General features: G+C 46.0%; 1 protein-coding gene across 1 annotated transcript in view; it reads right to left on the bottom strand.

The window, feature by feature from the left end:
- Window positions 1–1,542: 1,542 nt before the first annotated feature.
- LOC146796868 (vomeronasal type-2 receptor 26-like) overlaps window positions 1,543–13,055 on the bottom strand; it is a 151,432-nt gene continuing 139,919 nt past the window's right edge. Inside the window, exon 8 of the mRNA XM_085631405.1 lies at window positions 1,543–1,719. Coding sequence (XP_085487531.1) covers window positions 1,543–1,719 — 177 coding nt within the window. The remainder of the gene's footprint in view (window positions 1,720–13,055) is intronic.

Raw genomic sequence — 13,055 nt, 5'->3', positions numbered from 1 at the left:
CCAATAAAAGTCGCACCGCTACATTTAAGGATATGGACACATCCAATCACTGATTGTGTATACAAATAACGCACACCATTGTCCTGCGAATGCTGGGGGGGGGAGAAGGGTGTTGGCTAATGAAGTAAAAAATTGAGCACGGGTCCCTAGTGGGCGCCGCGCTCATTAAAGTAATTAAAAAAACTTAGAAGAGAACGAGGAGAGGTCGCCGTCTCTCCACTCGGGCTCCTGCTTGACGGCGGCCCGGGCCTGTGGTGCCGCGCCGCAGCTCGTCAGCAGAGTGGAGAGTGTGCTCATGTACGAGTCCAGATGGGCGGGGCCTAAAGGAGACATCGAGGGTACAAACAAGCATCACTTGCAATGAAAAACAAGCGTTCAGCATAAATTGTGACGTGCGCCAATCAAAAGCATGGGTGGAGCTTCCACCCCTCTTCCGAAATCGACCTGACCACAATAGATCTTGCAGAGCGAACAGTGTATTCACTGTGACGCTAGGCGAGACCAAAAAATGAAAAATGACAGCGATGTAGGGATAAGTGAAAGGAACTAACGAGCGCTGGAGTGCAATTCTGAGGACATTGCAGGTTCTGGGGAAAACAAGCAGGAACGTACCCCTAGGGCGAGGTCATGATGACTGAAATGTGTTGTTATGATCATGGTATTGATGATTAATCCACGGTCCAGATGAGGAAACCGGTGCTCCGGGCAATGGAGCAACCGCTGCAGGAATAAGTGAGGGCCGTTAGAAAAACAAGTAGCCATCGGAATAAGAAGTGGCCCTGCGGGCACGTAGATTCTTACCTTGGTTGGTATGAGTGGCCTTCTTAGTGGGTGATAACATTCAGCCACTGTGGGAAAGGAGAATGGGGCGTGCAAGAGCTGATTTGAGGCGAGAGGGTTCTGGTTCTGGTGAAACTGATGGGCTGACGCAGCGGAGGCGTGACCAATTATTGGACACAGAAACAGGTGAAACGCTCTGGACATATAGGAACGGAATATGGGGAGAGCTGAGGTATAGATGCTTTGGAAGGAACATATCGCATTTAGAAAAGAACATGATAGATAGAAATGTATCAATTAAATGTTATAAACAATCATTCATTATTTAGAGCAGCATCAGTGAAACATTTTACTTAGAGATTTACAATCAACATGGAAATTGCAATGATTAAGGCGTGACCAATTAATGTGGACTGAACAGGTGAGGCGCTACGGCCATTATGAACGTAGTTTTGCGAGGTCTGATGTATAAATGTTTAGGGAGGAACATATCGCAGTTGAAAGAAAGAATGATAGAAAGAAATGTATCAATTGAATGTTACAAACAATCATCCATCATTTAGAGCAGAATCAATGAAACATGTTGATAGCAATATGAGCTACACGCAATTTGCAATCTTTAAATGAGCCAACTGTTGCATGAAAGCCTAGGCTTATATCACATTCATGATTCCTGTGTGAGGGTACATATTAGCAAAGGCATAGTTGCAGAAATTGTGTTTATATATATATGAATGAGAGGGGTCCAAATCTCCACCCAGTTTAGATCTGTCTATAGGCTCTTGGTGCAAAGAATCCATTAAGTTCCTCCTTATGAAGGATTTGCTTGATGTCTGCACCTTTGGGTGGTGGTTTAACCACCCTGATGACTTGCCAGCGGATGTCGTCCTCTTTGTGCCCCTTTAGAGAGAAGTGATCCATGAGCAGGGCATTTGGCACCTTGCAATGGAGACAGCTTAGATGTTGACAGATGCAAATCTTTACTTTTTGAGTATTTGGCCAATGTGAATCTTGTTACAGGGGCACAAAATAGCATAGATCACATTGGGAGTGTGACAGTTAGAAAACCGATGGCATCAAACACAAATTCCTTGCTTTCAATAGTAAACTGGCATGCAACACAATTGTCACATGTGGAATGGTCAGTTAGAGGGGAAAGGACCAAGAGATCATTGAGTGTCTGTGTTGTTTTTTTGGTGGGAGACTAGCCCTGACCATATGGTCTTTTTTTTGTTTCTGTTTTTGGGAAATGAGGTGAGAAGGTTGTTTTGCCAAGTAAAGCGATTATGAGTGTCCTTTTTTGTTATAAATGTAAGGAGGCTATCTCGTGGGCAGTACCTGGCTCTCTTGATTGATCTGTGAACTAGTTTGCATGAGTATCCTATGGACAGTAGTTTTTAAGCCAAAATGTTGGCTTCATGAAAATAGTCCTCTTTAAATAAACAGTTTCTCCAAATGCAGAGAAACTGTGAGAATGTGAGTGAATCCTGTAAGGAGTGTGGATGGTGGCTACCATAGAGTAACAACGTGTTTCTCTCTGTGGGTTTCCTGTAGAGCGGCGTTAATAGTTCTACCTTTAGGTGTCTTACCATTAGATCTAGAAAGGCAATCTCTGTTCTACAGTGTGTTAGTGTGAATCTTAGCCCATTGCTGTTACTTTTGAACCACTCTAGGAAGGTCATCAGTGACCCCTGGTCGCCATGCCAAATTAGAAATATATAATATATATATTGTTTTCAGGTGGCTATGTTGTCTAGGTGTGGGTTAATAGGATCAGTATTTTCATTATCTCAAGATCATCCATGTAGAGTATCACAAAATTTGGATCAAAAACAGCTCCCATTGATGTGCTTTTGACCTGCTGGTAAAATTGGTCATTGAAGGAGAAGAAATTACGAGTCAGGCATTGTGTTAGTAACTGGAGAATAGAGGAAGTAGGGACAGCGTGTGGAAGTGTTCTGCAGTTGAGTATACTCTCGATGACTGCCAAAGCTTCCATTTGGGGAATGTTAGTGTAAAGTGATTCTATGTCCAAGGTACAGAGAATGTCTGTTTCTGGGTCAAACGGGTGAGGTTCAACTTGGTTTATAAGATCCATGCTGTCCATGACGTAACAACAAGTTTTTGGAAAAAAGTCTTTTTTATAAAGAAGTCAACCTACCGTCCAAGGGATTCCAAAATGGAACCATATCCAGAGATTATCGGTCGTCCAGGGGAGTCTCAGTGTTCTTATGCAGTTTTGGAAGGGTGTAAATGAAAGGTGTTCTGGCTGATTAGGTGTTAAGGAACAAAAATTTATTTTGGGTTAGGTAGCCTGCGGTTTTGCCTTCCTCTATGATGTTTAGGATAATGTTTTGAATTTTGTGTGTTGGGTCTGTTGTCAGTTTTTGGTAATGGTTGGTGTTGGACAATTGTCTTAGGATCTCTGCATTATACGGGCCCCAAGAAAAAGAACAAAGCTAGGGCCCCGGGTGGGAGGAGATGTGACCTCTTCCTGACATTCCCTCCGCTGTACAAACCTCATAGGGGAATCCCTTGTCACAGGCAGATGTAACTCATACCCAGGCCTTCCTTTCCATTGTTTACATAGTCAGGATGTCACTGATACCAGTGGAGGAAAACCCACCTTTGAAATGGTTTGCTACGGAGTGTCTCATTTCCCCAGGGGTGTGCCTAAAGCTCTGCCAAGTGGAAGAAAGAGTCTGCCATATTGGATTTTGGCTGAGCAGTGAAGTGTGGGATTGTTTAGGACTAAACCCCCAGGATTTGGTACCCACAAGGTAGTGCCAGGAATAAATGTGACACTTCTGTATATGTTATCAGGTCACATCTGGACTTGTGGGAGATAGAAGAAGGACTGCACCTGTTTTTGAACCTGTTGAGAAAAACCCCAAGGGCTGGACCTGATCCCACTTATACCCAGGGCTGTGTACTCCAACAATCAGTTGACTGGCCTCCAGTTAATCTGCAGTGTCCCTAAAGCTGCAAGAAGCCCACCTTCCTGAAGAGCCCAGCTGACCAGTTACCTCTAAATCTTCAGACCTCTTTATGCCAATGTGAACAACTTTACCGCAACATGTCATTTAGACGTTCTCTTTTCCTCCCATAAAACCACACAATAGAGGGGTTAGGTGTCTCTAGATAGGCTGTTACTAGTAGGATGGGGAAGCAGCCCCACGTGTAAATCACTAAGCTGTGCCCTGCCTTCACACAAAGGACTTGACACCAGTGAATTGTTCAGGCAGCCAGGCTGGAGCCAGGGCAGGCGAAGTACTTCAAAGTTAATCCTTTAGAAACTTTTCTTACTTCAAAGAAGGCACCAGGTATAAAAATAGCATCCTTGGAGCTACTCTTTAATTCAGTTTCTGGACCTGCAGAAGGTCCCTCAGAGAACTGCCTGCTGCTGTTACCTGCTGTGTACTTCAAAAGATTGATGTGCTGCCCCTAGAAGAACTGCTTTTACTACATGAAGCCTGCCTTGAACTCTCAGAGGCTTGTACTGCTTATTGAGCCTTGTTCCACTTCTTGAACCCAGGACTACCAGAGTGACTCCAAGGACTAGTTGGCTGGCCTTCTAATCAGAGCCTGAAGGACTGAAAAGGCTCCAACCATCTTAAACCTTCACCTGGACCCAGCCTGAGTGAGTTCTAACCACCCACGTGGTGTCGATCCAGCCCTGGACGCTTGGTAATGGTGTTAAAGGTGGCAGATAGACAAAATACAAAATGTGAATAAAAATGCTCTCAGAACCAGGAGGAAATCGGGCCAACCTGCTTGCCTATCTATACAAGGTGCACTGGCAGTCAGGCTGACTCTGTGGCAGCTCCCACAGCATTCTTCTCCACAGCAGCAAATCCTGGGGTATCTGTACTCATGGATCCCTCATTGGCTACAACCTCCAGCTTTCTCCCGAGCACACTACACAATATGGGCCCGTGGAGGGCCAGTTGGAGTCCATACGGGGATGACAAGTACTGCGGAAGAGGAAGGTTACAGTCCACAGTCTGGTCGCCATGTCATTAGTCATCAAACTGGTTATGACAGTCAATGTTGCTGTCCAAGGTGAGTGCATCGGAGTGTATCGGGGGTCAGTGGAAGGTCATGGGGCATTGTGCGGCACCAAGCAGAAACAGGCCAGGTGGCAGAAATGAATGCTAGTGCCTCCTGATCAAAAACCCATTCAAGTCCTCGTGCCCGGATGTGTGCTCTGCCCCACCTGTGGGTGTTGCAGTACCGTCTGAGGCACTGTGTGCCACTGACACATCAGGTGCTGGAGTGGATACATCTGCCGCACTGTGAGGCAATGGCACACCAGGGGGCGGAGATGTAGATGGTGTGGGGCCAGCAGCATTCCTCATCACCACGCCTTGTGGCAGCAATGCCATGACGAGGATCTGCAGGGCATGGTAGATCCCAGCTACATTTCACTGGTGTGCAGCGGTGGCTGCCATCCTTTCCGCCTCCATCCGCACCATGTCCTCCATGAGCCTCCGCATGTGTGCCAGCTCACGGCTGGTATCGCTGGAGCCCCTCTGAGCGGACAGGTGTTCTTCTCTCGACTTCAGGACTCCAGCGATGTCAGTCAGGGCTCGTTGGAGACCATGGAGTGGGCCTAGACACCCATGAATGGTGTCCAGTTTGGTAGCCATGAGGTCGAACCCCACCCACACCTGCTCAGCCGTCTCCCTCTGGCCCTCCAGCACACGGCGTTGGAAGGCCATGTATTGTTCCTGGGGGTCTTGGGAGACTGCCGGGGCTGTGGGTGCCTTCTGCCGGGTGGTTTAGGTGGTGGGTGGGGTCTCCTCAATGAAGCTGGGAAGCCCTGATCCTGGAGGTGAGTCGCGGATGATGTCAATGATGTCTAGGAGGGCTTGTGCGTCGATGCTGGGGTTGTCCTCCTCATCATCACTGAAGAGTGGCAGGGACTGCTCTGCAGGGGGTGTTGACGGTGGCCCTGAAACGTGAATGGGAGATGGTGTATTGCAATGTGTCCACATGTATGTAGCCGCATGGTACATGTTGACATTCTGACAGCATGGCATTGTACATTGTGACAGTCTATAGAACTGGGCGATGACCCAGAGTCATTGATGGTGTGCACTGTGCTCTGCTTGATTGTGCATGTGTGCCATCGTGGCCATCTCCACCCATCCCCCAGTACCTGGTCGAGCAGTGTCCGGTCCCCCGACTCCGGCCATAGTATCCACACAGATGACTGTCGACACCAGCTCCTCCATGTCATCCAGCACGAACTGTGGTGCTGGGCCCCCACCTCCAGTCTGCATTGCTGCCTTCTGGTTGGCTGCGAGTTTCTCCTTGGTCTTTCTCTTGATGTCATTCCATCGCCTCTTGACCTCATCCATTGTCCCCTTGTGCTCTCCGACGGCATTCACCTTGTCCACGATGTCCAACCATATTCCATTATTGGTGCCCAACGACACGTTGGAGGTGACGAACAGTTGTTGATGGTGTTCCATCACCTCTGTGACTATGATCCTGTTCGCCTGCGGACTGAACTTTATCTCCCCCTTCTTTTTGTCCTTGCCCTTCCCTGTCCTCAAGGTCCTGGGCTGGTCGTCCAGGGTGCTTGTGGGGTTGCGCTCTTCCTCCGCGCCTGCTCCAGCTGCATCCATGGTGCTTGGGTGTTGGTCAGTTTGTGTTTGGGTGTTTTTTCTACTTTTATGGTGATTCTTCCTGCCTGCCAGGTGTTTGTAGCTGGCCTGGCGCTGCTTATCGCTGATTTCCTCATCTCGCTTTGGCCAATCGCAGGTTTTTTGGCGTTGGGGTTTGTGTTTTTAGCTCTGTCGAGGTGGTTGTATCGCGGGCATTGGCTGCGGTTTCGGCAAACTATCGCATGGGGCCGCCTTGTGGTGAATTCCACGTTGACACAGGGTTATTTTCCCGCGATAGGCTGTGATGTGGAAAGCTGCGTTAACATTTTTTGGTGATGTTTAGCACACGTTCTTGTGAATATACCCCAAAGCTTTTTAGTTATGTGTTTGGTTTCTAAACATTTTACCTTGCTGTTCCGTAACATGAAGCACTGGCAAAGCCAGAAAGAAACAATGCGCTTTGTGCTTGTAGTTTTAGTAAAATAACTCCAGTGACAGAAAAACAAGCTGGACAGCTGTCTAGATTATTAAAATGCTGTGCTGCAGCATTCATATGTTTCTGAAGTTAATCCTATTATGCATGTTATAAAATGACAAATAAAGTTAAAAATAAAAAGCAAACAAAATGTCCGAGTGAAATTCTGGTTAAAATCAGCAAATAACGTGCCTGATTCGGCTCGAAAAGCACTGATTCCTGCATGTTATTCCGTATCCCAGCTGCAAAACCCAGGATGGCGTAGCGCAGTGCAGCAGCTAGAAATGACCTGAAATAAACCTCAGCTCTACGGAGTGATGACATTTGGACATAGGTATTTAAATGTTTATTTGTGTCTTCTTTTATCTCATTCTACCTTCACTTAATCATTTCTCTGTATTCGTCCCAACTGTAAAGGAGCAGTTCTCCAAATTATATTTTCTATTCATATTCCGAGCAATGTAATAACATTAAAATAAAAAAAACTAACAAGTAGGGTCATTGGTGAATGTAAATGATCCATTAGAGTTGCAGGGCAAGATTCCTACTGTAGAGTGAGGGACAACCCCTGCTTCCTCATCAACCACAACAAGGGCGTTACGTCACTCATGTCATCAACGTATACCAAACACATCTTGCTGATGTGATGGCCTTCTATTCTAGTTCTATATATGAGTACCTACATTGCATGACCTTGCAGTCTACTGTACTCGACGTGATCTAGGAAACCATTTAATTTGCTTTATAAATTCACGTAAACAGGACAATGATACATGAAACTGAAACACTTTAACTTTTGCACACTGCCCTTACACAAAATGCTCTTTAGCTCAACGGTTTAATGAATCAAGGGGCATATTAACAAGCCAGGCGATAAAATTATCGCCGCTTTATCGGCAGAAAACTGCCGCTAAAACGGCGATAATGTGCTTGATAATATGCTCTATGGAATTCCAATTGAAGCCCATGTTAGATGTCCTTCACATCTAACATGGGTTTCAATAGGAATTCCACAGAGTATATTATCAAGCCCATTATCGCCGTTTTAGCGGCAGTTTTCTGCCGCTAAAGCGGCGATAATTTTATCACCTGGCTTGTTAATATGCCCCTAAGTGCGTGCAGTGCCCCTACAGCATCATGAGCTCTCGAAGTGTTGAAACAAACCCAGAAGACAAAGAAACTTATGACACAACTGAAAAATTACTACTTGATCTATACATTTATCGATATGATGCAGCACATGGCAAACGATCTCTGTCACGCCCGTTGTTGATCTCACCAAATGCTTTTAGAAAGAGAAAAAAACTGTTTACTGTTGAGTTTACAAAAATACAATCTGCTATTGTCTGCAAGAAATCCGTCTGTAACAAGGCCAATAAAAATGGTGGAATATTCAAATGTTGAATTATCCTTCTCCTATATAGCGTTGTTGTCCCACTCCTTAAGAGAATAGAACGCGCTCTGGCAAAGCCGATAAGCCTCACTTGCGAGAGAGTGATTGGCTTTATCAATGTTTTCAGTCGTCTTGTACAGCAAGCAGCACGGCACTGTGATGTAACCGGAGTGACTGGCCAATGGGCTAGGTCATAGTGACCGTTTTCCTCTTGCATGACTATCTCCGCATGGAATCAGATGGTGAGAAAACAGGGTAGGCCACCTGGCACTCTCAGTTTAAGTGTAGAATATTCCACCAGCATGAGGTGGGGGTGCCCACTAGCACAGAGATAAAAGCAGGTGTTGGTATCTTTTTCCATTCAAGTGCTTTACATTTTGTGTCCTTGGGCAAATACGTCCAACATAGCTGCACGGGGGAAGGGGGGAATAAAACAGCTCTAATAATTTTTCTCTCCACCCTGACCTTGATGCCAAGCAAATCCCTTCAAAGTGTGTGTTGCACTTGAATGCATTAGTTAAAAAAAAACTAACTCATTTGACCAATCAGATACTAGGCCTAAGGCATGAATAAGTTATCAACTACAAAGCAAGAATTCCCAGGAACATGTACAACACAAATAACCTGAAGATGACGGTCATTTTAAAAAAGTTGCAAGACACAATGGGGCTCATCACAACAGCCGTGGTGAGGTAGCGATGGACTAAGCCGGTGTATTGTTTATAACAAATAGACATGAGATGTACTCCTACCTAGCAGCCGTGAATCAGGGAGCCCCTCTCCTGCCTCACTTCTGATAATGAAAGTAATACAACGCTGTCAACCGAGGCACCCCCTGCTTGAAAGAAGCATTGGCAATGTGCTGCACTCACAAAACCATGCAACTCACTCTGAGTTCACAAGAGCACTCCTCTCACCCAGCATTTATACAAAGTGTTTGCTCTGCAATCACCCAGGCACACCACTCACCCTGCACTGACAGACCTCTTATGCCGCACTCCTACATCTCTCACCCACCACAGGCCTTTTATATAGCACGCTATACAATCACCCTGCCCTCACCCACCTGAACACTCACCCTGCACTAACATTGCTAACCCTGCACGCCAAAGACCGCTCACCCTTAACTCAGACACTGCTCACAGACTTTTCTTCCAGCACTGACACACCTTACACTCTACACAATTAATCTCATACTCCACAACACACTTCTCACTCTGAACTCACACACCACTCATGCTGACAATTTACCTTGCTGCATTCACCCACCTCTCACCTTGGACACACCCACACACTTCTCATGCTGATTGATCACTTTGCACTCACCTCACTCCCCTTGCACATTCACCACTCATCCGTACACCCACACCACCCACCCTGCACACTCATGCGCTGCTTGCTTACATTTGCACAAAGCTCACCCAACAGACATAGGCCGCTCACTCTGAACTGACGCACTGGGTGACCAGAAGCCACAGATCTTGGAGAGAGAGAGAGAAGTCATTGCTGTGGGTATTTGTAGTCCGCGCACAAACCTCACGGGCCACCAACCATAGTATGCCCATCACAGACCGGCCTGAGAACCAAAGCCACGGACACCGCTGCGTGCAGCAGCCAGAAGAACAACCTGGGCTGGCCCCGCCGCTACTAGGAACTCGTGACTGGAAAATCCGTCACTCACTCTCACCACCCTTTGTCGGCTGGCCCTACACCAGACTTCCACCGCCGACTGCCCCACCCTCCTCGCACCAACAGAGCGGCTGCCAGGGTGAAGGCTGCCTGCCCTGGCCCAGTACCCGTGCCCGATGCGTGCCTGTGTGTGCTCACTCCTTGCCTGTAGTGACTAGGTGAGCGCACAGACATCACAAGTTCGTCTCCTGGCCTTGCTTACAAGTAAAATACATTGGTGATTGCGATGTCCTCGCCTAAAATGATGGAATCTCGGTGTGTCAAATTAGCCTCCCATTCTTTGAAGGCCAATAAAAGTCGCACCGCTACATTTAAGGATATGGACACATCCAATCACTGATTGTGTATACAAATAACGCACACCATTGTCCTGCGAATGCTGGGGGGGGGAGAAGGGTGTTGGCTAATGAAGTAAAAAATTGAGCACGGGTCCCTAGTGGGCGCCGCGCTCATTAAAGTAATTAAAAAAACTTAGAAGAGAACGAGGAGAGGTCGCCGTCTCTCCACTCGGGCTCCTGCTTGACGGCGGCCCGGGCCTGTGGTGCCGCGCCGCAGCTCGTCAGCAGAGTGGAGAGTGTGCTCATGTACGAGTCCAGATGGGCGGGGCCTAAAGGAGACATCGAGGGTACAAACAAGCATCACTTGCAATGAAAAACAAGCGTTCAGCATAAATTGTGACGTGCGCCAATCAAAAGCATGGGTGGAGCTTCCACCCCTCTTCCGAAATCGACCTGACCACAATAGATCTTGCAGAGCGTGCAGTGTATTCACTGTGACGCTAGGCGAGACCTAAAAATGAAAAATGACAGCGATGTAGGGATAAGTGAAAGGAACTAACGAGCGCTGGAGTGCAATTCTGAGGACATTGCAGGTTCTGGGGAAAACAAGCAGGAACGTACCCCTAGGGCGAGGTCATGATGACTGAAATGTGTTGTTATGATCATGGTATTGATGATTAATCCACGGTCCAGATGAGGAAACCGGTGCTCCGGGCAATGGAGCAACCGCTGCAGGAATAAGTGAGGGCCGTTAGAAAAACAAGTAGCCATCGGAATAAGAAGTGGCCCTGCGGGCACGTAGATTCTTACCTTGGTTGGTATGAGTGGCCTTCTTAGTGGGTGATAACATTCAGCCACTGTGGGAAAGGAGAATGGGGCGTGCAAGAGCTGATTTGAGGCGAGAGGGTTCTGGTTCTGGTGAAACTGATGGGCTGACGCAGCGGAGGCGTGACCAATTATTGGACACAGAAACAGGTGAAACGCTCTGGACATATAGGAACGGAATATGGGGAGAGCTGAGGTATAGATGCTTTGGAAGGAACATATCGCATTTAGAAAAGAACATGATAGATAGAAATGTATCAATTAAATGTTATAAACAATCATTCATTATTTAGAGCAGCATCAGTGAAACATTTTACTTAGAGATTTACAATCAACATGGAAATTGCAATGATTAAGGCGTGACCAATTAATGTGGACTGAACAGGTGAGGCGCTACGGCCATTATGAACGTAGTTTTGCGAGGTCTGATGTATAAATGTTTAGGGAGGAACATATCGCAGTTGAAAGAAAGAATGATAGAAAGAAATGTATCAATTGAATGTTACAAACAATCATCCATCATTTAGAGCAGAATCAATGAAACATGTTGATAGCAATATGAGCTACACGCAATTTGCAATCTTTAAATGAGCCAACTGTTGCATGAAAGCCTAGGCTTATATCACATTCATGATTCCTGTGTGAGGGTACATATTAGCAAAGGCATAGTTGCAGAAATTGTGTTTATATATATATGAATGAGAGGGGTCCAAATCTCCACCCAGTTTAGATCTGTCTATAGGCTCTTGGTGCAAAGAATCCATTAAGTTCATCCTTATGAAGGATTTGCTTGATGTCTGCACCTCTGGGTGGTGGTTTAACCACCCTGATGACTTGCCAGCGGATGTCGTCCTCTTTGTGCCCCTTTAGAGAGAAGTGATCCATGAGCAGGGCATTTGGCACCTTGCAATGGAGACAGCTTAGATGTTGACAGATGCAAATCTTTACTTTTTGAGTATTTGGCCAATGTGAATCTTGTTACAGGGGCACAAAATAGCATAGATCACATTGGGAGTGTGACAGTTAGAAAACCGATGGCATCAAACACAAATTCCTTGCTTTCAATAGTAAACTGGCATGCAACACAATTGTCACATGTGGAATGGTCAGTTAGAGGGGAAAGGACCAAGAGATCATTGAGTGTCTTTGTTGTTTTTTTGGTGGGAGACTAGCCCTGACCATATGGTCTTTTTTTTGTTTCTGTTTTTGGGAAATGAGGTGAGAAGGTTGTTTTGCCAAGTAAAGCGATTATGAGTGTCCTTTTTTGTTATAAATGTAAGGAGGCTATCTCGTGGGCAGTACCTGGCTCTCTTGATTGATCTGTGAACTAGTTTGCATGAGTATCCTATGGACAGTAGTTTTTAAGCCAAAATGTTGGCTTCATGAAAATAGTCCTCTTTAAATAAACAGTTTCTCCAAATGCAGAGAAACTGTGAGAATGTGAGTGAATCCTGTAAGGAGTGTGGATGGTGGCTACCATAGAGTAACAACGTGTTTCTCTCTGTGGGTTTCCTGTAGAGCGGCGTTAATAGTTCTACCTTTAGGTGTCTTACCATTAGATCTAGAAAGGCAATCTCTGTTCTACAGTGTGTTAGTGTGAATCTTAGCCCATTGCTGTTACTTTTGAACCACTCTAGGAAGGTCATCAGTGACCCCTGGTCGCCATGCCAAATTAGAAATATATAATATATATATTGTTTTCAGGTGGCTATGTTGTCTAGGTGTGGGTTAATAGGATCAGTATTTTCATTATCTCAAGATCATCCATGTAGAGTATCACAAAATTTGGATCAAAAACAGCTCCCATTGATGTGCTTTTGACCTGCTGGTAAAATTGGTCATTGAAGGAGAAGAAATTACGAGTCAGGCATTGTGTTAGTAACTGGAGAATAGAGGAAGTAGGGACAGCGTGTGGAAGTGTTCTGCAGTTGAGTATACTCTCGATGACTGCCAAAGCTTCCATTTGGGGAATGTTAGTGTAAAGTGATTCTATGTCCAAGGTA

Source organism: Triturus cristatus, chromosome 10 (assembly GCF_964204655.1).
Source record: "Triturus cristatus chromosome 10, aTriCri1.1, whole genome shotgun sequence".
Taxonomy (NCBI): domain Eukaryota; kingdom Metazoa; phylum Chordata; class Amphibia; order Caudata; family Salamandridae; genus Triturus; species Triturus cristatus.
This window is presented reverse-complemented; position numbering and strand designations above follow the sequence as displayed.